This window comes from Bos indicus x Bos taurus, chromosome 1, assembly GCF_003369695.1.
Source record: "Bos indicus x Bos taurus breed Angus x Brahman F1 hybrid chromosome 1, Bos_hybrid_MaternalHap_v2.0, whole genome shotgun sequence".
In the NCBI taxonomy this organism is placed as follows: Eukaryota; Metazoa; Chordata; class Mammalia; order Artiodactyla; family Bovidae; genus Bos; species Bos indicus x Bos taurus.
The window spans coordinates 24245427-24272902 of NC_040076.1; the positions used below are offsets into that span (position 1 = coordinate 24245427).

A 27476-nucleotide genomic window follows, 5' to 3' on the forward strand; every position below is an offset into this window, starting at 1 on the left:
TTATTCCACAGGTAGTACTGTCCAACTTGCTCATAGGGGAATGTTTAATTTGCAGCATTAATTATGGATCACAGTGGAACTTCCTTGGGAGTTAAAGTCAATGGTAGCCAGGGGCTGTGTTGTTTATATCACATATGCTCCAGTGAATAAATTAGTGCATAGTTCCAAAATTCAGCAGCTTATTTTAAGAACATGTTTGTCAACCAGAGTTAGGTCTCAGTGTGACTTTGTGAAGACGAGACAAAACTCCTCATCCCATACCCTGCAGAGGGTAGGTAGCTTTTTAGACCATGTGGTGTTAAATCATATCCTCTCCTATGTTTGTGAACCTAAATAGAAGACATATTGAGTTGTAAAGCACATTTGAGAAATAAGCATATTTTGCTCACTTCCTGGAGTTTGCTTCTCTTGGCTTTTGTGTCCAGTGCTTCTTCCCAAGCAGTGTTATGCAAATGAACCAATTAATGACATATCAAATGGTCTTCCTACCTCACAGAGTTCATAACTGGAAGGGCGACAGCGTAAGTCACGTACCTATTCAGTAGATTCTATAGGCCACTGCGAGGGTCTGATTAGCTCGACTGTGGAAGACAATCACAGAGGCATCTGCTCGGTTAATTTTGAGAGAAAATTTACCAGATGGAGGCTGAAGATTTAAGTGATTAGAAGGTAGTAGATTGGAATACAAATTGGATTAAAAGAAATTAGATTGATATAAATCGAATTGAGTCACAACAGTTTGTGTTGTTCGTACCAAGGGGCAGTGGATTATGGGAGAAGCAGATGCTCCAATGAGATAGGAATTAATGTGGCTTTGACAGTCCATCTGCGAAGGTCTGAATATCGAGTACATCCCTAATCTCTCTCTCCATTTATCAATGCCATAATGTTAATTAGTACTTCATTCATTAAGTTACTTACAGAAGAAAAAATCTCACGCCTGTCCCCTCTCTGCTCGAGAATTTGTTATTTTGCCAAGAATTGGAAAGCTCTCTTCAGCTGAGCTAGCTACAGTTGACTCTGAGGGTAGAGTGTCCTTTTCCTCATGCATACAACTAACTGCCTTTGGCAGGAGTGCAGTAAGCTTGAAAATCTTTGCTCATATATCTCTGTCCATAAATACATAGTTATTTGAAGTTCTGCATTAATGACTAGGCATGGTTCCACTAAAAATGAGTGACTATATTAATTTGATAAAAACATTATATGTATTTTATATTGGGTTTTTATAAGATATTCATTGAAGTTATTTGTTTTTTTTATTTTAATGACTCAAATATTTGACATTAATGTTGAGTGGCAGGTTCCTTCTTGAAGGGAAGAATGAAAAAAATCTTGTTCCCATAATTCTGTGATTGTGTTCATTACCCATATATGTGTGTTTGTGTGTGTGTGTGTGTGATGACTATGTGCTCGTTTATTGGAAATTTCAAGTTATTGACATTGTTGTACATTTTGGTGTTTCGTATTTGGGCCTGATCAAAAGAAAAAAGCTGAATGAAATGAAATTAAATGAAACACATCATTTTTAATGCCTTTGCTTATATTGGAAATAGGACCCTTTCAAATCCTAGGTGTACTGACATGGGAACCTCATTATTACACCATTGGCCATAGCAATGAAATTCAGCATAAGGCAGTTCAAACTTGGATCCTGTCCAAGGGAACAGAGCCAGTGGAGATCTGAAGGTGATCTCACCTTTCAGGCAGCCCATGGGTGTGCACTCTAAGGACAACCATGCAGAAATGCCCCTGTGTATTCATAATAATCAGGCAAATACAACTTCTAGAGACTAAAGTAATGAGAAGGGCAAAAATGGAACATCAAATCCTGTGATGCAAGCAGCCTATCATTAAAGGTTGTGCCAAGTCATTCAGAAATAATCTTAGTACGGGCAGATGCGGGCTGTCTGCCAGTGCACAAACATGAAGAATTTCTATTTTTACATGGGGGAAGGCAGTGGCTTATGCAAAAGTGTGTTAAGTATTTGAAATTTTTGACATTTTGAAGAAAGTACTGTGTGCAATGATCTTCAGAAAGTGTTCTTAGTATAGGAATAAGATATATGCATGGATATGTGTGTGTATGTATAGAAATATCATATATATATGGTATATGTGGGCTTCCCTGGCGGCTCAGTGATTAGGAATCTACCTGCAATGCAGAATACCCAGGTTCAATCCTTGAGTCAGGAAGATCCCCTGGAGGAGGGCATGGCAACCCACTCCAGTGTTGTGTTGGAGAATCCTCTGGACAGAGGAGCCTGGCAGGCTTACAGTCTATAGGGTCACAGAGAGTTGAACACGACTGAAGCGACTGAGCATGCATGCATGCACGCATGATATATATCTCCTGCTGCTAAGTCGCTTCAGTCGTGTCCGACTCTGTGCGACCCCATAGACGGCAGCCCACCAGGCTCCCCAGTCCCTGGGATTCTCCAGGCAAGAACACTAGAGTGAGTTGCCATTTCCTTCTCCAATGCATGAAAGTGAAAAGTGAAAGTGAAGTCACTCAGTCGTGTCTGACTCTTAGCGACCCCATGGACTGCAGCCTACCAGGCTCCTCCGTCCATGGGATTTTCCAGGCAAGAGTACTGGAGTGGGGTGCCATTGCCTTCTCCAGTATATCTCCTATGTATTTCCTATTCATATCATATATTAATATAATATATCAGCCTGGCCACTCCTTACCCAGGCTGACCTGGGACCTTGCCTCAGTCCTTACTGGACCCCAATACTAAGATAGCTTTCTTAGTTACTATAAATATTGGCTAAGTAAGGTGATGCTCCTGTCTTCTACTAAGAAATAATCTGCTTTCTAGGAGCTAAAACTGAACTGGAGGTCTGTCTCAATCCAGAGTCTTTGCACTATCTGCTTAGGTCCTATATGTAAATACTGTTTGTGGCCCATCTTCTAATTGTATAATATATTCATCAATACACTTTAATCATATGAAAGAGTGTATCAAGCTAGATTCCAGAAAACTTTTGAGGCATGAAAAAAAGCTAACATATAAGCCAGCAAGATGTACAGAGTGAAGCAGAGTTTCTCATTGTAGTAAAAAGCAACCCCCCCAAATCTATCTTTTGTTATAAGAGTGATTAAATGCCACCTAAAAATAATTTAGTATCCAGGGGTCAGTCCCTTGTTCTGGTTTTGACACTTCAGTTTTCAGCCTAATTATAAATTGTCTAATTGGTGGCAGTTGTCTTCATTAAACACCATCAGTACATCAAGGTGATGCTCATTGAGCCCAACAAAGTCAGGCATTGTGTTCTTATTCATGCCTTTGTTTCTGTAACTGATCATTGGGTGTTTAATACCTTGTTGAGCCCAGTGAGGATAATTACAGAAATCGCTTAGTTGTAAACTAATGACAACAGATATACAAACTCCTGATTTCCTGATTGTTGACAGACTTTACACAGTGGGTGTATTTTCAGTGTGAATTCTGTTTCATTGTTTCTATGCATTTGAGTTCAAATTCCACATAGTAGACATATAAATACTGAGGTTGATGAAGGCCTATTAACTACGTTGAAGCTACTATACTCTTTTTTTATTTTTCTTAGTTTTTGCTAATTATCTCACAAGGATTGCTTAGAAATTAAATTAAGGCCCTTAGTCACTAGGTGGTATTTCATTATTTTATATTTAAAGGTAATCAAAAAAATCGGACTTCCCTGGTGGCTCAGACGGTGAAGCATCTGTCTACAACACAGGAGACCTGGGTTTGATCCCTGGGTTGGAAAGACCCCCTGGAGAAGGAAATGGCAATCCACTCCAGTACTATTGCCTGGAAAATCCCATGGACAGAGGAGCCTGGTAGGCTACAGTCCATGGGGTCACAAAGAGTCGGACACGACTGAGCGACTTCACTTTCACTTTTATGAGTAAAATAGAAAAACAAAATTGGCCTATCAGTGCCTACATCATCATTTCAGGATTCATGTGAGGAAGATGTCCCATAGGGCTGATTTCAGTGTGGGTATTTTAGATGCTTTTATCAGGTATAAGCTACCTCGATAAGTAAGGGTTTTGCACCTCATTTTTTCCCCTGCAGTCAGTATATATTTTTTTTCAAATTTGCGGTGAACTCAGAAAATGGAGAGACACAGCCAAGTTTTAATTCAGTAAGTGATGTTCTGGCACCTCTGACTATAAATCAGTGTTGCAAAGGCATTGCAGCAGCATAAGTAAATGGTGTCCAAATAAATGCCCAGCCTTGGCGTGATGGTTCACAATTTTGTGCTTCATCATAAAACTCACAAGGCAATTTGCTTAATCCTGTCTGCATAAGTTGGACTTAGAAAAGTGCAATTTGTAATTCAGCTGGCTGAATAAATGGATTTCTACTGGCCAAAAGAGTGAGAAGAATTTAGAGCACTCTGTGCAAGTTTGAGAAAATTTACTTGGCTAACCTACTTCTTTGTTTGTGTAAAGGGAAGTTATATCTAGCTCTTTAAAATCCAAATATATTTTCCTAGGTATAGAGTGATGAGGGAGAAGCATAGGAAAATGCCTGGAACTGAGAAATTATAAGCCTTTTTGTTTGGAATGCTAGTGGTGTGAAATTGAGTCTAGAGAGGGACAGAGGTGAGCAGCAGACATAAAATGAGAGAAAAGAAGAAGAATTCACAAGAATCTGTGCCTCAGTGGCTATGAAGGAAATTGAGGGGTTAAACCCTGAAACTAAGAGTTTTAGTATTGGGGGAAAAATGGGATTATATGGTGAAGGAGAGAGGGATGAGGTATGTGATAGGAGACAGGCGAAGGGTCCAGTTTGAGAGCTGCAGAGTTTGAGGTTATGAATGAGCATTAAAGCAGGTCCCTGAACCAAGCATAGAACTTTCCTTACCTGGAGATACTAAACTAGAGATTTGGTTCTTGTTGTCATAGAAACCTCAGCCTATGAGAGGGAATGAGTTTCCCATAGAAGGCTCTGGAGACAAGAGCCAGGTCTGCAGCACCTTTATTGTTGTTCAGCCGCTAAATCGTATCTCACTCTGCTACCCCATGGGCTGCAGCAGGCCAGGCTCCCCTGTCTTTCACTATCTTCCGCAGTTTGCTCAGACTCATGTCCATTGAGTTGGTGATGCCATCCAAACATCTCTTCCTCTGTGATCCCCTTCTCCTCCCGCCTTCAATCTTTCCCAGCATCAGGGTCTTTTCCAATGAGTTGGCTCTTTGCATCAGGTGGCCAAAGTATTGGAGCCTCAATTTCAGCACCAGTCCTTCCGATGAATAGTCAGGGTTGTTTTCCTTTAGGGTTGACTGGTACTCCTTGCTGTCCAAGGGATTCTCTGGAGTCTTCTCCAGCACCACAATTTAAAAGCATCAAATCTGCATCAAAGCATCTCACATGAAAGAATGTTAGAGTTGGACTATAAAGAAGACTGAGCACTAATAGCACCTTAGGAGGCCTTAATGATTGAGACAGAAGTGATTTGATTTAATTCAGATTTCTAGTGCGATTGTTTACATATAAATCAAAGATTGTTTTTCTCTGTGTTTGTAGAAATTTATAACAAAAGTAACCAGTAACAGCGTTCTTTTTTTTTTAAATGTCAGCAGCATTTTGTCCATCTCTTACAAAAAAGGACCCCAATATGCTTATTATTGCCTCTTTTGAAAGTAGCATACCTACATTGAATATTAAGCAAACGTCATCATACTGTTTTTAAAATTTAGACACCTTTCATTTTCTTCCAGATTTTCAGTTGCTTCTTTTTATAAATCCAACTTGTCAGAGTGTGATATATTGAGTACTTGACTGTAAAACCAACTTCCTACATTAAAAAAAATAACCACCTTATCTAAACTATTGTTACTCTTGTCTTTCACAACTACTATAACTCTATACTTTCTTATTCCTCTGCCTGTCAGCATTTTCGTTCCCTTCCACATAATCCAGAATAATTCTACTCTTTTGTGTTCCACTTTGTGTTCCATTCCTTTCACTTCATGACAGGAAAGCATTGCATTTTGAGAGTGGCTGGATGGAGTTAATTCCATGTCCTCATGGTAATAACCTGGGAAAACCTGGGGATGATCGGTTTCATTTGATCCCTCATCTGATAAGGCTTCAAAGTAAATGAACTGAGCGGAAAATAACAGTTTTCATAAGTTTTCTAGGAACTGCAGACGTTTTTTGATAGACCTCAGGAACTGAGTCTCTGATGTATTTTTGCGGAACATAATGCAAGTAGAAAATGATCATTTAAAAACATTTACAGCACTCCCATTTGCTGCTTTTCTCCATTCAGCAAAAAACAAGCTCATTTTTCTCTATGCATACAAACTCTTTTAAATGTAAACCACACTCTGTATTTCTGTTGCAGCAATGATGTTATCTGGTGGTCATTTGGCTCTGAAACAGAAGATACCCCTTGAAAGGAAATTTAGAGTTTTATTAAATAACTCACTTTTAAAAAGGCATCAACAGATAGCATAAATAGACAAAAATTAAGAGAAAGTAGATTCCTAAATGAAAAGTATCCTCATAATTAAAGTAACTCATATTGTTTATCAGCTAGGCTAAAACTCCTCTCGTTTTCAATCTAAATTTAACCATTTGTATGCCTTACAAAGAGAAGTCATATCAAATCATTTTGATTTACTAAATCAAATTTTTTTCTTAAAGAGGGACTACTTTTAGGTTTACATTTTTTTTTTGTTACTTTAATGCTGTGCATAAAGTGAGGGACAAAATGTCAACTTTGAAATTTTTTGAGAGTATGCTAATGATTTGAAAACAGATTTAATTCCAAGCCTAAGAGTTATTTGCAACTGATTAAGCATGGCCTCTTTTTCAACCTATTCTGGATCAAAATCTTGTCCAAGGTATTTTTAGTGGAGTAAACACTTCAGAAATGAATTTAGATGCCTCTCTTGCAAAACTCCAAAGAAATGTGATGCTGTCACTTCCATTCAGTTTGGTGAACTATGAAAGCTCATTCCCTCTGAGCTTGATCATCAGAGACAAAGCAATGAGTATAAGTTATATTCAGATACCTTCCAGTTCAGTTCAGTTCAGACATTCAGTCGTATCCGACTCCTTGCGACCCTATGAACCACAGCATGCCAGGTCTCCCTGTCCATCACTAACTCCCAGAGTCCACCCAAACCCATGTCCATTGAGTCGGTGATGCCATCCAACCATCTCATCCTCTGTCATCCCCCTCTCCTCCTGCCCTCAATCTTTCCCAGCCTCAGGGTCTTTTCCAATGAGTCAGCTCTTCGCATCACATGGCCAAAGTATTGGAGTTTCAGCTTCAACATCAGTCTTTCCAATGAACACCCAGGACTGATCTCCTTTAGGATGGACTGGCTGGATCTCCTTGCAGTTCAAGGGACTCTCAAGAGTCTTCTCCAACACCACAGTTCAAAAGCATCAATTCTTCGGCACTCAGCCTTCTTTATAGTCCAACTCTCACATCCATACATGACCACTGGAAAAACCGTAGCCTTGACTAGATGGACCTTTGCTGGCAAAGTCATGTCTCTGCTATTTTAATGTACTGTCTAGGTTTGTCATAGCGTTTCTTACAAGGAGCAACTGTCTTTTAATTTCATGGCTGCAGTCACCATCTGCAGTGATTTTGGTGCCCAGAAACATAAAGTCTGACACTGTTTCCACTGTTTACCCATCTATTTCCCATGAAGTGATGGGACCAGATGCCATGATCTTAGTTTCCTGAATGTTGAGCTTTAAGCCAACATTTTCACTCTCCTCTTTCACTTTCATCAAGAGGCTCTTTAGTTCTCTTCATTTTCTGCCATAAGGGTGTTTCATCTGCATATCTGAGGTTATTGATATTTCTCCCAGCAATCTTGATTCCAGCTTGTGCTTCCTCCAGCCCAGCATTTCTCATGATGTACTCTGTATATAAGTTAAATAAACAGGGTGACAAATATACAGCCTTGACATACTCCTTTTCCGATTTGGAACCAGTCTGTTGTTCCATATCCAGTTCTAACTGTTGCTTCCTAACCTGCATACAGGTTTTTCAAGAGGCAGGTCAGGTGGTCTGGTATTCCCATCTCTTTCAGAATTTTCCACAGTTTATTGTGCTCCACACAGTCAAAGGCTTTGGTATGGTCAATAAAGCAGAAATAGATGTTTTTCTGGAACTCTCTTGCTTTTCGATGATCCAGCGGATGTTGGCAATTTGATCTCTGGTTCCTCTGCCTTTTCTAAAACCAGCTTGAACATCTGGAAGTTCACGGTTCATGTATTGCTGAAGCCTGGCCTGGAGAATATTGAACATTACTTTACTAGTGTGTGAGATGAGTGCAATTGTGTGGTAGTTTGAGCATTCTTTGGCACTGCCTTTCTTAGGGATTGGAATGAAAACTGACCTTTTCCAGTCCTGTGGCCACTGCTGAGTTTTCCAAATTTGCTGGCATATTGAGTGCAGCACTTTCACAGCATCATCTTGTAGCATTTGAGATAGCTCAAGTGGGATTCTATCACCTCCACCAGCTTTGTTCATAGTGATGCTTCCTAAGGCCCACTCAACTTCACATTCCAGGATGTCTGGCTCTAGATGAGTGATCACACCATTGTGATTATCTGGGTCATGAAGATCTTTTTTGTACAGTTCTTCTATGTATTATTGCCACCTCTTCTTAATATCTTCTGCACAGTTGTGAATGGGACTGGTGATGGAAGCAGGGTTCTATGCTGTAAAGAGCAATATTGCTTAGAAACCTGGAATGTTAGGTCCATTGATCAAGGCAAATTGGAAGTGGTCAAACAGGTGATGACAAGAGAGAACATCGACATTCTAGGACTCAGTGAACTAAGATGAACTGGAATGGGTGAATTTAACTCAGATGACCATTTTATCTACGACTTTAGGCAGGAATCACTTAGAAGAAATGGAGTACCATCATAGTCAACAAAAGAGTCTGAAATGCAGTGCTTGGATGCAATCTCAGAAATGACAGAATCATCTCTGTTCATTTCCAAGGCAAACCATTCAATATCACGGTGATCCAAGCCTTATGCCCCTATCAGCAACGCTGAAGAAGTTGAAGTTGAATGATTCTATGAAGACCTACAAGACCTTCTAGAACTAACACCCAAAAAAGATGTCCTTTTCATTATAGGGGACTGGAATGCAAAAGTAGGAAGTCAAGAAACACCTGGAGTAACAGGCACATTTGACCTTGGGGTACAGAATGAAGCAGGGCAAAGGCTAATAGAGTTCTGCCAAGAGAACGCACTGGTCATAGCAAACACCCTCTTCCAACAACACAAGAGAAGTCTCTACACATAGACATCACCAGATGGTCAACACCGAAATCAGATTGATTATATTCTTTGCAGCCAAAGATGGAGAAGCTCTATACAGTCAGCAAAAACAAGACCAGGAGCTGACTGTGGCTCGGATCATCAACTCCTTATTGCCAAATTCAGACTGAAATTGAAGAAAGTGGAGAAAAGCATTAGATCATTCAGGTATGACCTAAATCAAATCCCTTATGACTATACACTGGAAGTGAGAAATAGATTTAGGGGACTAAATCTGATAGAGTGCCTGATGAACTATGGATGGAGGTTTGTGACATTGTACAGGAGACAGGAATCAAGACCATCCCCAAGAAAAAGAAATGTAAGAAAGCAAAATGGCTGTCTGAGAAGGCCTTACAAATAGCTGTGAAAAGAAGGGAAGCGAAAAACAAAGGAGAAAAGGAAAGATATACCCATTTGAATGCAGAGTTCTAAAGAATAGCAAGGAGAGATAAGAAAGCCTTCCTCAGTGATCAATGCAAAGAAATAGAGGAAAACAACAGAATGGGAAAGACTAGAGATCTCTTCAAGAAAATTAGAGATACCAAGGGAACATTTCATGCAAAGATGGGCACAATAAAGGACAGATACCTTTACAGACCTCTTTTACTCTTCAAGGTATTGGCTTCAGAAAGAAAAATTCCAACGCGCCATTGTGTGGCAGTAAGAAAAACTTAATACAATATGGTTGTTCCCACTATGCAAGAAACAATCTTTAATCTTTGACTTTTTTTCCTTTTTAATTGCAAGAGGCCTTGTCCTTATTTTAATGGTACACAATGTCATGAAGACTGTAATCTAGAGATCAAGGAAGACATATGTTGCTTTAAAAGGGGGAAAGTGGTTTTGTTATCACCACTGTTTGAAACTAAGTGTGTGTGTGAAAGTCACTCAGTTGTGTCCCACTCTGCAACTCTTTGCAACCCCATGGACTTTACAGTCCATGGAATTTTCAGGGCCAGAATACTGGAGTGGGTAGCCGTTCCTTTCTCCAGGGGATCTTCCCCACCTAGGGATTGAACCCAGGTCTCCCACATTGCAGACAGATTCTTTACTGTTTGAGCCACCAGGGAAGCCCTTAAACTGGGCAAAGGTTAATTTCAAGATAGTATTCTGATAATACTTCTGTTTGTCATTTAATTTAGATCATGTGTTGGTTCCTCAAAACATGCTTTTGATAATCCTTATTTCTTATTAAATTTATAATGGAAAAGTAGCCAAAAGATAGATTCTTCCCATGTAATAATCACGTAATGGTTTGAAGATTAACATAAAGAAGAGTTATCAGTATTGGTGTAACCTATTTCAATAAAATAGAGAGACATAAAGAATTGTTAAATATTGATATTTAATTAAGTTCCAATGAATATAATTTACAGGTAATTTCTTCAGCATGCCTAGACAGTGATGCGTGTACTAAAGTACCCCCCATCCAATTTGTCATGAAACACAGTAGAAGCAGTCTTTAGTTGTTATAGAGTTTTTCTATCAAAATCTAGCTACCTATGGCTCCACTGACAGAATGGCTAAAGTGATATAGTCATGCATTCATATAAAACATTGACTAAGTACCTAATATTTTCACCTTTGGAGCTTTATAAAGTATGTGACAAATAACATGCAGAGTTGTTGAAAACATATAGGCTTCAGGGAAATGTAGGTAAGGTATATTATTCAGCATGATCTTTGATTTGATTGACCTTTGACGTTGCATGGTTTACAAGTTACTCTGCATTTCATTTCCCTGATAGCTCAATTGGTAAAGAATCTGCCTGCAATGCAGGACACCCCAGTTTGATTACTGGGTTGGGAAGATTCGCTGGAGAAGGGATAGGCTACCCACTCCAGTATTCTTGGGCATCTCACTCCAGTATTCTTGGGCTTCCCTATGGCTCAGCTGTTAAAGAATCTGCCTGTAATGCGGGAGACTGAGTTCAGTCCCTAGATTGGGAAGATCCCCTGGAGAAGGGAAAGGCTACCCACTTCAGTATTCTGGCCTGGAGAATTCCATGGATTGTATAGTCCATGGGGTTGCAAACAGTCAGATATGACTGAGCGACTTTCACTTCAGTTTGATTTGTGGGTAATAGCAGGCAGTAGTAGAAAAATCGTAATAGAGAGATAAGCAAAAGCTGAAGTTGTTTTTTGAATGACTTACTATTGCATAAAAAATGACTTACTCTTGTATTTGTCTTGTAGATGGTAGTCTTTGGCTTTGTGGAGTCACAGATTCCTGTGAATATAGTGATAGACATTATCTAATAAAACTAGTATACATTATAGTAATATTAATATTAGCGAACATTCACTGAGTGCTTGCTATGTGCTCAGCACATTGAAAAATCTCATGTAGTGTTCATAACAAAATGAGGTCGGTGCTGCAGTGTTTCATAGATAAGGAAACCAAGGTGTGCAGAGGGTAAGAAGCTTGCCTGGTTTATACTCGTGTCTTGCCTTTGGACAAGAACAATGCAAGGTAGACTCCTTTTACAGACAGAGAATCTGTATTAATTGTTGAAGTTATGCTTTATTATTTTTTAAACATATATGTACATGCAAACAAAATTTTGCTCCCAATATCTGAGGTGCCATCCTCTGTTCCATCATTTTACTTCTATTCCACATAAGGTAATCCATGTTTTAAGAACCATATTTTAAAAAGATAATGGTGTAGTACAATGAGATTCATATGTTAGGACAACTTCTTCGGTAGTCAGATGGCAATTAGAAGTGAACAAGTCTAAAATTAATCATTGTGAATACGATTTTGAGATGATACAGCTAATATATATGATATTATATATTACGGCAGTTGTAATTTTGGGGGTAAAGATTTACACATAAGCATTATTCTTTAAAGAAGATTTCTGGATTGTATTAACATTCTCTAATCTGTTTAAAAATCCTTAGTAAACTATCAAGTAAATGAACTTTACAATTTTAACTATGGTTTTTGAATCTCAATTTAACTTTAAAATAAAATAGTTCAGAGTCCAAAAGACTGTTCTATACATCTGTGTCTCTTTTGCTGTCCCACATACAGGGTTATCGTTACCATCTTTCTAAATTCCATATATATGCGTTAGTCTACTGTATTGGTGTTTTTCTTTCTGGCTTACTTCAGTCTTTTGGACTCTGTGGAAGAGGGAGGGGTGGGGATGATTTGGGAGAATGGCACTGAAACTTGTATAATATCATATAAGAAACGAATCGCCAGTCCAGGTTCAATGCAGGATACAGGAAGCTTGGGGCTGGTGCACTGGGATGACCCAGAGGGATGGTATGGGGAGGGAGGTGGGAAGGGGGTTCAGGATTGGGAACGCGTGTACACCCATGGCGGACTCATGTTGATGTATGGCAAAACCAATACACTATTGTAAAGTAATTAGCCTCTAATTAAAATAAATAAATTAAAAATAAAATAGTTCAGATATGAGGAAACTATGTCGAGTTTTAGGCAAATTTATCAGAAACTAAATATTTAGCAAAGCTTTGCACAGGTGTAGAAATATCAGAGCTGGTAGGAATGGCGTTTGTGACAGTGACACTGGGACCTTTGGCTCTGCATTTGCTGAGATGAATGTGACTGCCACCGAATTTTCAGAATATAAGTGCTTAGGAAATAGAAGGCCAGAATGTTATCAGTCTATTAGGAGTTTATGTAAGTAGAATGTCTTTTTCTGAAACCCATTCATGGTCTGCACCAGATAAATACCAATGGTCTTTAGAAAATTAAACATTTTTAAACAGTTCATTGAGGTTGGAGACTGTTGCATTGCATCATCTTTTGTAAAGCCAAATGCAATTTTAAACCACATGAAAATATTATAAATATGACAGTAAGAAGCTAAATTTCAAAGATATCTTTCTGAAATATTGTTTTTATCACTATAAGGCAAATATGCATAACCCGTGGAAACCTCTGATTTGATGGCAAATCACTCTTTAAAGAATGCCTTCAACCATGGGAAGATGTAACAGATTGATTTGAAACAGTTTTGGATGAATGTCCAGGTTAATATATTATCTCCTCACTGAATTGTTGGAAAATGAATTTATAAAGTAGGAAATTATTATTTTTTATTTCTCAGGAGGAAATCATTACTCTAAGCTTACTGGAAACTTAGAGACTTGTGGTTTCAAAATTTCTCTTCAGTTTTATATAGGTATTCTCATGTATTTAACCCCTGCTTTTGATTGCTTTCTGGTTTTGTTTCTAATTTACCCAAACCAGTCCTGCCTTCCCTCTGGTGTTCCGTCATTTGGGCCCACCTGCTCACAAGAGGTCAGTGGCTCAGTGCACTGGATGTAGGCAGCCAGAAAATGAAATATTACAATGAGAAATTAAAACCTTTGTAATTAAGGCACTGAATAACATGAGGCAGTAAAGACAGAATACGTGTTCCACTTTTAATATTTTCAGTAATCTCTTCTAAGAATACAGAAAAACCTGAAATACAATTGTGAAATTCAGAGAAAACGTTTTATGAAGTCAGCCTTAGTTACCTTATCCTGAAGTAGCAAATATTCACACTGAATAAGGAAGGAGATTTTAAATATCTTTGACTAAGTTTCTATTTTAAATAATTGATGGGCAGTTTACTTATAAGATAAGTATCTATGCTTTGCCAGTTGGTCTTTGGTTTAAATGATTTATAGCTCTGTGTATTTATTGGCTATGTAAATAAATTTAACAGAAATTTAAGAGGAAATGGCAGCTGTTACATGGACTGCTTTTTAAACATAAGCTTTTAAATTATTGATAACCTTTGGAGGGTGCTCTAAGAACGCATTTTGACACCCATTGCTTTTTGATAGTGGACATAACACCTATGACAGGCAAACCTTTCCAATCTCTACTTATATTAAAAGTGTGAACATTAACCTATAGTGTGTATCTTTAAAAATGTGCTCTGTGGTAGTAAATTTAAATTGCTACCTATTATCTTTTCTTATGGGTATGTCCATTATGATGTGACAGCCATAAAGAGTGTAATCATGCTATAAAACAATGAACTTGTCGCAATTTCCTTTTCTAGTTGCCTCAGTTTTGGGGTTAGAAATGGTACCATAATAAGGTCACATCCCTAATGACACAAGGGCAAGGAAAAAAAAAGTGAAGCAAAGTAAAACAAATTAAAAAAACCCAATAACAGAAATCTAGTACTTAAGACTTTAGTTTATTTAAAAAAAAATTATTTATTTGGCCATGCTGGGTTTTAGTTGTGGCATATGGAATCTTTAGTTGTGGAATGTGGGATCTAGTTCCCTAACCAGGGATGGACCCCAGGCCCCCTGCATTGGGAGCATGGAGTCTTAGCCACTAGACCATCAGGGAAATGCTGAGACTTTTTATTTTAGACTTTTATATCTTTTGCTATTTTTTAAAATTTCTTTTTAATTGGAGGATAATTGCTTTACAATGTTGTGTTGGTTCCTGCCATACAACACCATGAATCAGCCTTGAGTGTACGTATAGCCCCTCCCTCTTGAGCCTCCTTCCCACCCTCCCCCTACCCCACCTCTCTAGGTTGTCACCCAGCAGTGCATTGAGCTCCCTGTGTTCTACAGCAACTTCCACTAGCTGTTTGTTTTACATACGGTAATGTATATTTTCAATGCTACTCTCTCCATTCCTCCCATCCTCTCCTTCCCCTGCTGTGTCAAGTCTGTTCTCTTTGTCGATGTCTCTATTCCTGCCCTGCAAATTGGATCACTGGTACTATTTTTCTAGATTCCGTATATATGTGTTAATATGCAGTATTTTTTTTTCTCTTTCTGACTTACTTTACTCTGTGTAACAGGTTCTAGTCTCAACCACCTCAGTTCCACTGACTCAAATTCATTATTTTTTATGGCCGAGTAATATTCCATTGTTTGTATGTATCATATCTTCTTTATCCATTTATCTGTCTATGGGAATTTTGATTGCTTCCATGTCCTGGCTGTTGTAAATAGTGCTGCAGTGAACACTGGGGTATGTGTGTCTTTTTGAGTTATGGTTTTCACAGGGTTTATGCCCAGTAGGGGGATTGATGGGTCATACTCTTGAGAAACCTATATGCAGGTCAGGAAGCAACAGTTAGAACTGGACATGGAACAACAGACTGGTTCCAAATAGGAAAAGGAGTATGTCAAGGCTGTATACTATCACCCTGCTTATTTAACTTATATGCAGAGTAAGTACATCATGAGAAACGCTGGGCTGGAAGAAGCATAAGCTGGAATTAAGATTGCCGGGAGAAATATCATTAACCTCAGATATGCAGATGACACCACCCTTATGGCAGAAAGTGAAGAGGAACTCAAAAGCCTCTTGATGAAAGTAAAAGAAGAGAGTGAAAAAGTTGGCTTAAAGCTCAACATTCAGAAAATGAAGATCACGGCATCTGGTCCCATCACTTCATGGGAAAAAGATGGGGAAACAGTGGAAACAGTGGCTGACTTTATTTTTCTGGGCTCCAAAATCACTGCAGATGGTGACTGCAGCCATGAAATTAAAAGACGCTTACTCCTTGGAAGGAGAATTATGACCAACCTAGATAGCATATTGAAAAGGAGAGACATTACTTTGCCAACAAAGGTCTGTCAAGTCAAGGCTATGGTTTTTCCAGTGGTCATGTATGAATGTGAGAGTTGGACTGTGAAGGCAGCTGAGTGCCGAAGAATTGATGCTTTTGAACTGTGGTGTTGGAGAAGACTCTTGAGAGTCCCTTGGACTGCAAGGAGATCCAACCAGTCATTCTGAAGGAGATCAGCCCTGGGATTTCTTTGGAAGGAATGATGCTAAAGCTGAAACTCCAGTACTTTGGCCATCTTATGCGAAGAGTTGACTCATTGGAAAAGACTCTGATGCCTGGAGGGATTGGGAGCAGGAGGAGAAGGGGACGACAGAGGATGAGATGTCTGGATGGCATCACCGACTCGATGGACATGAGTTTGAGTGAACTCTGGGAGTTGATGACGGACAGGGAGGCCTGGCGTGCTGCCATTCATGGGGTCGCAAAGAGTTGGACACGACTGAGTGACTGAACTGAACTGAACTGAACTGAAGATAGTTTTATTCCTAGTTTTTAAGGAATCTCCGTCCAGTTTGCCATAGTGGCTGTATCAATTTACATCTCCACCAACAGTGCAAGAGGGTTCCCTTTTTCCCACATCCTCTCCAGCATTTCTTGTTTGTAGATTTTTTGATCATGGCCATTCTCACTGGTATGAGGTGATATTTCATTATAGACTTTCTATTTTAGATTTATGCAAAATATGGGAAGGAGGAGGAGTGATAGAGAAGAAATACAAACCGTGGACTCACAGCTAAGGCAAAATATTCTAGTCTCAGGTTTGGGGAAAGAAACTTCGATTATTGTTTCTGTATTTTTTCCCTCCTTCTCATCTATAAAATGGGGTTTTGGACAAGAGGGTCTCTGGTAGCTCACGGTTTCACCGAGTTGAACCTGGAAGACGGGGTACGTGGGGATGATGCTAGATGCCGTACTGTACAACTGAAACTTTCAGGGCTAAGGCTGCCAAGTTTGAGATTAAATTGTCTTCAGTCTTTGTCAATTCCCTTTCATACCCTTGGCCCTTTAGTTTTATGACATTAAAAGCCATTTAGAATTTTTGTAATAAGTAGTATTTATCGGTCTCAATTTAATTTTGATATCTTTTCTAGTTTAAACTTTTTTTTTTCTAAAACACTGCTGTGCTTCCAGAAGAAACAAGAATTTTATGTCTTTAGTTCATTGCCAAATTAGATCATCTCCTGAGAGAGTCTTAATAAGGTTCGAATGCATAAAACAGTCTTTGTGTTTTCCAAACATAAGCTTTCTCACCACATCTTATCACATCATAGGAAAAAGAGTTTTTTTTATATCCCTTTTATATTTCCCCTCTCTCACAAGGGAAGTAAGTACACTGGAACTTTATCATCAGGAAAAATTCAGGGACAGTAAAGTTCTAAGTACAGACTTGATTAGCTCACTGATCAACGTGGATAGCATTAGTAATGGTACTGAGATATGTTTCTTTCTGTGGAGGAAATTTTGAGTAGGGTTTATTTTGGTAAAATGGAAACCAGTAACAGCTTTAATCCTTTTGAAATCTAGTGTAAAGTGATCAGCCTGGTCTAGCTAAAATTTACCATGCAGAAAAAATTACCATAAGAGCGACCTCAGAAAAGAGATACTTGTCAATGTGATTCATTTTAAGGGTCATGTTTTGAAAGAACATCTGTACTAGTTTATGGAAGAGAAATAGAAGATATACTGGATGCTTACTACATCTGTATGTGTGATTTCTTTTAATCATCTAAACCAAATCATGAGTCTTTGGTCATCTCATTTGTATCTGGTAAAAGTGAGGCATAAATATTTGCCTGTCAATAATCCATTCCTTTTGGAGAAGGCAGTGGCACCCCACTCCACAGTACCCTTGCCTGGAAATCCCATGGATGGAGGAGCCTGGTGGGCTGCAGTCCATGGGGTCGCTAGGAGTCGGACACGACTGAGCGACTTCACTTTCACTTTTCACTTTCATGCATTGGAGAAGGAAATGGCAACCCACTCCAGTGTTTTTGCCTGGAGAATCCCAGAGACGGGGGAGCCTGGTGGGCTGCCGTCTATGGGGTCACACAGAGTCAGACACTACTAAAGCGACTTAGCAGCAGCAGCAGCAGCAATCCATTCCTTTAATCTTACCAAACCACCTCTTTTTTTGTAATGGGTCATCCAAGCTTCACTTTTCCATGTTGTACTGTGTACCTTTCAAACTGGTGGGGGGATACCTTCAGGAAGTATCTCTGGTCACATGCAGAACTGGAGTAATCATAGAAAAATCTTGTCACCTTATTTTACTATTTTTTAAAAATAGTTTGTTAAAACATACTTTTATGCAAGTAAAAATATTAGTCACTCAGTCATGTCTGACTTTTTGAGACCCCATGGACTCTAGCCCACCAAGCTCTTCTGTCTGTGGGATTCTCCAGGCAAGGATACTGGAGTGGGTAGCCATTTCCTTCTCCAGGGGATCTTCTCAACTAATGGATCAAACCCAGCTCTCCTGCATTGCAGGAGAATTATTTACCATCTGAGGCACAGTTGCCATGCATTATAATATATGTAAGAAAAATAGCCACTGCGCAGAAATTTTATTGGAGGGAAAATTCAGAGAAGTTTGAAAAGTGTTGCTTAACTAGATACAGCTATTGAGTATATGAATGAAAAATAAAGCTTAGAGCCAAGAAATAATATATTCCAATTGAATAAGGAGGCAGAAGCAGTTTACTTTCAAATACAAGAAATGGAATCAAAAGTATTGTAAGTGCTTTGTCCTCCTTTATTTTATTATATAATTGAAATCACTTCTGAAGACATAGTTCTATAGCACTCACTGCAAATGAGTGGTTTTTTACTAAATAAAATTAATTTGAAATATATTCATGAATTAATGATTTTTTACTTCACCTCTAAGTCTTCATAAAGTGCTAATAAACTATTAAATTTGTTTTTTACTAAATATTTTACTAAAATCATTGCAAAATCATTGTTTGAGAGTCTCTGAGAAGCAGAAATAATCCATTATGTAAATTTGGGTGCTTAGAAGACTATTCAAGATGTATGTTTGTTCAGTTTACTAATTTGATGTTTCTGTGGAGTGCTTGCATCTAGCCAGGTCTAAGTGCATGCACTTCTCCTAGTAGGCATGCTATAACTGCAGCTTCTCAGACCCTTCCACTTGTAGAGACCAAGAATCTCCATTTTAAAGAAGTATCCCAGGTGATTTTGATGCTGATAGTCTGAGAATCACGCTTTGAAAAAACAAAATCGTCTCTGGCTGTATTACCACTGTGCTCATGCTCAGTCGCTCAGTTGTGTTGGACTCTTTGCAACCTCATGGACTGCAGCCCACCAGGCTCCTCCTTCTGTAGAATTTCCCAGGCAAGAACACTGGAGTGGGTTGCCATTTCCTTCTCCAGGGGATCTTCCCAACCCAGGGATTGAACCCACATTTTCTGCATTGGTAGGTGGATTTTTTTACCACTGCAACACCTGGGAAGTCCTTATATTGCCACTAGAGTCATTTATTTGACTCATTTTATTAAAATGAGTTTTAGAAGGGGTTTCGCAATTAGTCACATTGTCATGTGCATGCTTCCCTTAAACTTCAGCATTTTCAAAAGCCTAATACATTTTAGATGAAAGGCCTGGAGTTCTAATTCTGCCTCTACCAGCTATTCAGTTATGGACAAGTCTCTTCACTATTGTATAGCTTGCTTGCTTATACGGTAAAAATAAACATTTGAACATTCACCTATAGTGCCCTGTGACTCATTTTCTATGTCTTTATAATAGTTAAGAACTGTTGAATACAAATTAAAACTTGTCTATGTTATTGCACAATTCATAACTGAGATCTAAAATGATGTTCAGACTTGCTGTTAACTGCATGCAACGTTAGAATTGCAGATAGTGATTCTGATGCAGTGCTTAGCTGTCTGACCAATAGAGATCCTGAATATTTCCCATGATATGAGCAAAGTGTTTTTTTCCTCTGTTGAAATGGATTTTTTTTCCTGTGAAATCTGGAGAAAAAAGTTCTATGGTCCGGTATAAAAAATAAACTAAAGTTATTATTGGAAATTAGTAAACAGGTGCTCTAGAGCGGGATTGGTAAGCTTTTTCTGCAGAGAATCAGATCGCAGTATTTCAAGCTTTGTAGACACTACATGGTCTCTTTCTTCCTTCACCTTCTGCTTTTTTCTTTGTTCCTCCTCCACTTTTTTTTTTTTTTTTTTTTAAGCAACAGGTAAAGCATGTTAAGCTTTAGCTCAAGATCACATGAAAACTGTTTAGAGCAGTGCTTCTCAAACTTTAATGCACATATGCATTGCCAGGGAATCTTTAAAATGTAGATTCTGATGCTCTGGGTCTGGGGTTAGGCTGCGGATCCTGTGTTTCTGATGTCCTCTTGGATATCAAAGCTTTAGAGGCTAATAGCATTTCATGTAATGAACAGCCCCCTCTACTGTTCAGTTTTTAATCCCCAGTGACTAGCATCACTGACTCGATGGACGTGAGTTTGAGTGAACTCCAGGAGCTGGTGATGGACAGGGAGGCCTGGCGTGCTGGGATTCATGGGGTCGGAGAGTTTGACACCACTGAGTGACTGAACTGAACTGAACTGACTAGCTGACAACTCAGCTATTTTTGTTTTTGTATTTTAAACAAATAATGGGGTTGTTTTGGTCATAGTACTTTAGTGATTCTTCGTAATTTTAAAGCCTCAGACCTCTGAAAATTTATTGAATGCTGTTGTCCCACTAGCCACCTCTCCCTCCTGCCCACAAAAAAAATACCCGTTTTTATGCACAATTTCAAAAGAATTAACAGATCTATCAAAGGCTTATTCATCTTACAGGTCACTTCTGAGGTTGTGTAATGTCTGAATTTAAGAGAGTTCAAAATTAATTCCCTCACTTTTAATAACATCTTAAAATTTACATTGAAACTGTGTTTTCACATGGGCTTCCCTGGATGCTCAATGGTAAACAGTCTGACAGTGCAGGAAATGCAGGTTTAGATCCTTGGGTTGGGAAGATATCCTGGAGAAGGAAATGCAACCCACAGTATTCTTTCCTGGGAAATCCCATGGACACAGGAGCCTGTTGGGCTGCAGTCCATGGGGTCGCAAAAGAATCAGGTCTCAACTGAGTGACTAAACCACAACAGTGTGTTTGCATGTTTCCAATTCTGTCTGCTTATCTATCTACCTACTTACATGTCTATCAACCACCTATCTGACTTGTAAGACCTTTTATTTTATGCCCTAGTGGTTATTGCTGGCCTGGTGATTACATTTAAAATGTAAAACTGTAAATGAGGAAAATAACCCAATTGTTGGTCAGAGTGAACCTGAATTGTTACAATGCCTTGTACTAAATTTTCTCACAGTGCCTTTATGTATCTTTCAAGAACTACTTTATTGAGATACTATCCATACATACTTTACTCATTTAAAGCATATAATATAATAGTTTTTATTATTTTCATGGAGCTTTCCAACCATCACCGTTATCAATTTTAGAATATTTTCATCACTCCCCAAAGATTCTCCAGTTCCCCCTTCACCTCTTGTCCCTATTTCCTACCCTAGACAACCACACACCTTTTTATTTCTACGAATTTAACTATTCTGAGCATTTTTGTAAGTGGAATCATTTTGTGACCAGCTTCTTTCATTTAGCATAATATTTTCAGGGTTCACTTATGGTTAAAGTGTTTATCAGTATTTATCAGTTTGATCATTTTTACTGTTGAATAACATTCCATTATGTGGATATGTAACATTTATTTATCCATTCATCTTTTAAGGGACATTTGGGTTCTTTCCATTTTTAAAAAAATTATTATGAATAATGCTGCTTTGAATGTTACAGTGCAGTCATACACAGGTTTTTGTGTGGACATAAGGTTTCATTTCTTTTGGGTTATGGGCCAGGCAGTGGCGTTGCTGGGTCATAGGTTAATTCCAAAACTTTTTGAGGAACTCCGGATCGTTTTTCAAAGTTGCTGAACCATTTTGCATTCCCACCAGCCATATATCAGACACTGATTTTTTCAACATTCCAGAGTGTACTTTTCATTTTACATTTTTTGGATTATTGCCATCCTAGTGGATGTGAAGTGTGTCTCATGGTTTTGATTTGCATTTGACACATGTGATGTTGAGCATCTTTTCATGTACTTATTGGCCTTTTGTCTACATTTTGGGATGAATGTCTTTTCAAATCTTTGTCCACTTAAAAATTTGGTTATTTACACTTTTATTGAGTTGTAAGAGCTCTTTATATATTCTAGATATAAGTTTTCTATCAGGTATATGATTTGCAAACTTCTGATTCTGGGGGTTGTTTTTCCTTTTTCATATCGTTTTTTCAAGGACAGATATTTTTGTTTCATATGATTTTGGTGTCATATTCAAGAAGGTTTTGACAAACTCAGGTCATAAAAAATTTTCTCCTATAATTTCTTTCCATTGTTTGATAATTTCAACCCTTACATTTAAATTTTGAATTTTTTATAGCAGTGAAGTTACTAGAATCATACCTAAATGTGACAGCCTTAGAATAATTTACATATGTTATAGTAATAAGTGAGTAAAATTCTCTGAGAGCTTTCTGGGCATGCTGGATTCTAAATTCTGTTGCTAAGTTCTTTAGATGTTTTGCCTCTCATTCTCTTGTTAGTCTATTCTCTTGTATTTTATTTAATGTGTTAGTATATTTCAAGTCCCGTTCAGACCTTATCCATGACAACTACCTAATAAGGCAGTGAACTATGAGATGTAGTAAATTAGCAGTCTAAAACATGGAGATGCAGGTTCTCTTGCAATTGGCAGGCTGGTTCTTTACCACCAGCACCACCTGGCAAGCCCTTAGGGCCTTAGTGCTTATAGTATATAACCTTCTTTATTATTGTGATTCAGGATGTGATTCCCTGTCCGTTTTTAAATGCTTTGAGTCTCTGTTGTTTTTTTTTAAATTTTGTCCTGTGTACTGTAAATTACTCTTGCTTTAAATTCCTAGTAGTTGTACTGTGTAAGTTCCTTCTAGAATCTGATGAGATAACAAATGGTAATCAGCAGCCTTTGAAAGTTGATCCTTTTCAGAAAAGGAAAGGTTCATTCACTACCAAATTAAATTCCCTTTATTAAATTAAAATACGAATTTCAAATTAATATTGAAAGGTACTGGAATAACACTGATGAGTAAATATTACTTTTGTTTATTGAGAAGAAATATGCTAATATTAGATGATTGGTTTGAAAATTGTAAGAACTAACTTTTAAAAGCTCATTATCTAGATGATCATTACATCTCCAGACAGATTTGTCTTAGCATTTCCTTTAGAATTATTTGCAGCAGCTGATGCTGCAGCAGCTGGTGGAAACTTTCCACAAATAATGACTTTTGACACTTTACAAATTAAAATATTCAAAACAATACATTATGCAAAATTTTCATCTTAAAATGCTAAATGGGTCCTTCTCTTTGTATTTCTTCTAACTTTTAATGGCCGTGCTTTCACTGTAGGCAAAGGAAGGATGTTGGTACCTGCCACTCTTCCCATATGGAATGCCAAATTCTGTGAAGTGTTTATTTTATGACGTACCTTATATTTTCCTCCTTTTTTCAACATTAAGTGTTGTTTCTAAATGTCAGGTTCTTTTTGATTGTTCTCTGGGATATTGATGTAACTCTCACCTGTCTTTTTGCCTCCCTAATTAGAGAATCTTTCTAATACACAGTTGGTCATGTCACTGCCTCCTCGAAATCAGTGAGCCATATAGAATAAAAGGCACATTCTGTATCATGTTATTTTAAGCCCTGTTGTCTTTGGCCAAGTGACCGCCTTTCACCCTCACCTTCCACGTTAACTTCCTCTCTGATTATGAAATATGTTATGCATGTACTGTCATTTCTCTGTCTTTTTGCTCATGCTGTTTCTTCATTGTGAATGTTTTTCTCCTTCTGTTGACATACCATTTTCATTCTTCACAACCCAATTTACTTTTTTAGTATTTTTATTGGAGTATAGTTGCTTTACACTGGTATGTCAGTTTCTGCTATACAGCAAAGTGAGTCATGTATACATATACATATAGCTCCTCTTTTTTGGATTTCCTTTCTATTTAGGTCACCACAGAATACCAATTAGAGTTCCCTATGCTATACAGTAGGTTCTTGTTAGTAATCTGTTTTATTCATAGTAGTTTATTTATGTCAATTCCAATCTCCCAGTTGAACCCTGCCCTTTCCCTGTTGGTATTCATGTGTTTGTTTTGTACATCTTTGTCTCTCTTTCTGCTTTTCAAATAAGATCATCTGTACCATTTTTCTAAATTCCACATGTATGTGTTAATATATGATATTTGTCTTTCTCTTTCTGACTTCACTCTGTATGATAGTCTGTAGGTCCATCCACTTCTCTGCCAGTGACACAGTCTCATTCTTTTTTATGACTGAGTAATATTCCTTTGTATATATGTGCCATATCTTCTTTATCCCTTCCTCTGCTGACGGACACTTAGGTTGCTTCCGTGTCCTGGCTATTGTACATAGTGTTGGAATAAACATTGAGGTGCATGTATATTTTTAAATTAATGTTTAAATTAATTTAATCATTAAATTTTAATGTTTAAATTAATTTAAACATTAAATTTTAATGATTAAATTAAATTAGGCATGGGATTGCTGGGTCATATAGTAGTTCTGCTTTTAGTTTTGGAGGAGCTTTCATACTTCTCCCTAGTGGCTGTAACAGTTTACATTCCCACCATCTGTGTAGGACGTTTCCCTTTTCTCTACACCCACTTCAGCATTTATCATTTGTAGGTATTTTGATGATAGCCATTCTGATTGATGTGAGGTGATATCTTATTGTAATCTTGATTTGCATTTCTCTAATAGTGATGTTGAGTAGCTTTTCATGTATTTATTGGCCGTCTGTATATCTTCTTTGGGAAAATGTCTGTGTAGGGTCTGCCCATTTTTCTGGAGAAGGAAATGGCAACCTTCTCCAGTCTTCTTGCTTGGAAAATCCCATGGATGGAGGAGCCTGGCAGGCTACAGTCCATAGAGTCACAATTGTGTTTTGATGCTGAGCTACTTGAACTATTTGTATATTGTGGAGATTAATCCCTTGTCAGTTGCTTCATTTGTACATATTTTCTCCCATCCTGTGGGTTGTCTTTACAACCCAATTTAAATGCTACCTTTTTTTGGGGGAAACCTCTTACTATGCTCTAGTTAAAGTTGAGATTACTTTTCCAGATCTTTTCCTATAATGCATTTCTTGGACTGCCATGCAACACTTCTTTCAGCATAGTGATTTAACTTGAGTTCCTCAGTCAGAGATACCTAGGGTCAAATCCTGGCTCTGCCGCTTACTTCTTCCACAGTTGTGGGAAATTTATGTCATTAAACTTCTTCCTCATCTCTTGAATGCAGTTAGTTACTGTTTGTATATAATGTTCCAGTCTTTTATTGTGTTAGTTCTGATAGCACAGTGCCAGCGTGATAAATGGTTTGTATGGGTGTATTCTAGGTACTTGCCCACTTGACTTTCTCCTTCAGTAAATAGTAAGCCCTTTGAGAACAGGAAATTAACCTAACTCATCTTGGAATCCTTTCCATTTTACTGGTTCCAGAAGAAAATTTCATGCTGTCTTTACTTTTGTTTGAAATGACCCATGGAACATGTTAAACCTAACTCATTAGAATTGAAATATTAGTTTATTGCTATATTGTCTTGTTCCACAAGGAACTTGGGGGGACTTACGAGATGCATAAAGAACAAAAGACTGAAACATAAAATGGTAGTAAGTGCATTTTGAATGATTGAATAGTTTAATTTCATCCATGTGAACCCAAGTGAAACAAAAGCTATAGATAAGGAAATATTAACGCTTGTCTTCATTTTGTCACGTTTTGTAGGATCTCGTCTTCGCCAGGAAGACTTTCCCCCAAGGATCGTGGAGCACCCTTCCGATGTCATTGTCTCTAAGGGAGAGCCCACTACTTTGAACTGTAAGGCCGAGGGCCGGCCAACGCCCACCATCGAGTGGTACAAGGATGGTGAGCGGGTGGAGACTGACAAGGATGATCCCCGGTCCCATAGGATGCTTCTGCCCAGCGGATCCTTATTCTTCTTGCGCATTGTGCATGGGCGCAGAAGTAAACCAGATGAAGGAAGCTATGTGTGTGTTGCAAGGAACTATCTTGGTGAAGCAGTGAGTCGAAATGCATCTCTGGAAGTGGCATGTAAGTACACTTAATGAATCTCATAAATGGCATGCACTTTGACTTATTTTTAGTAAGCTTTGATTTATTCCCATGGGTGGTTAATACCTAAAGAATAGAAGTCAACACTTTGACTAATTTTTATTGTACCTTCTCCAGAGAAAGCTCATCAAAATAATATATAGCCAAGGTGTTGCAATAGAATTATTTATTGAGCTGGCCAAAAAGTTTGTTTGGATTTTTCCATTATAGCATACAGAATCCTGAACAAATTTTTGGCCATCCTAATATATTGAAAGAGTGTGGGTATTATATTATTACATTAAAGCAAGGTGGCAATGATGCTGATCATATTTTAAATTTGAATTTTTAATGAGAGATATAATCAAGTATTATGATTGGCAATGTTAGAGTTTATGTGTAAAATGGCATCAAATATAATGCATAAGTTCATTATTGTAACTATTTCTGTTCTGTTTATATGTATCTATTTTAATATATTTATACATATTATTTTTTATATCTAATTTTTATTGGGCAGCTTTAAAATGAATATACTCTTTAGGTTATATTAACTCTTTTGCTTCCAGGGTAAATTCAGAGATCATTACCCAAGGCACGTAGGGGAAAATATACTAACAAAAGCAATTATATTTTTTTATTAAAAATGCACTAGAGAAGAGAAGTGATTTCTGTTTATAGTCAAAATGTTCATATATAGGAAGATCTTGCTCAGATTTTATAATCAGTAATAGCTAATGATTTGTCCTGACTTTGACACTTAAGATGATATTTATTTATTAATCATGTAGCCCAAATAGCACTAGTAAATCAATATATCAAGACTTTACATCTATTTGACAATTGACTCCATACCTTTATTTTTTGAATGGTTTTTAAGAACAGATTTCAAAATACATTAGATTTGTTTTCTGGTTTATACGTGAGGATTTGGTGTCACAATTTAAACAGCATCATATAATTTTGGTATTCTCTATTTTGAAGAAATATTTTATCAAGAATTATTTGTGAATAAGATGGCAGTAATTGAGTTTTAAAAAATTTTGTGCTTTTCAACTTCTTGCATGTACCAGTAGGTGTTCATAGATAAGATAACTGAAGTATTTCAGAATGCATGAGTCTTTTTTTTTTTTTTTCACATAGCTGGAATGGGAGTCCTGGATATAATATTTCATGGGCTCATGTCTACAATTAACTGATACTATACTCACAGGCTGTATGGTATCACATGATTATAAAACTTGTATACATATGTATTGAAATACTCAACAATATATCATTATCTTTATATATGAAAGCATCTTTTAGTAAAAAAATTGTAAAATTTCTTAGTTGTCTCAATGAAAGTTTTTGCTCTT

General features: G+C 37.7%; 1 protein-coding gene across 17 annotated transcripts in view; it reads left to right on the plus strand.

Annotated features, from left to right (window-relative positions):
• Window positions 1-27476, plus strand: part of ROBO2 (roundabout guidance receptor 2) — a 1466835-nt gene that overhangs the window by 852195 nt on the left and 587164 nt on the right. For all 17 annotated transcript variants that reach the window (XM_027549011.1, XM_027548934.1, XM_027549246.1 and 14 more), the window contains exon 2: window positions 25792-26118. In XM_027549011.1, coding sequence (XP_027404812.1) covers window positions 25792-26118 — 327 coding nt within the window. The remainder of the gene's footprint in view (window positions 1-25791; window positions 26119-27476) is intronic.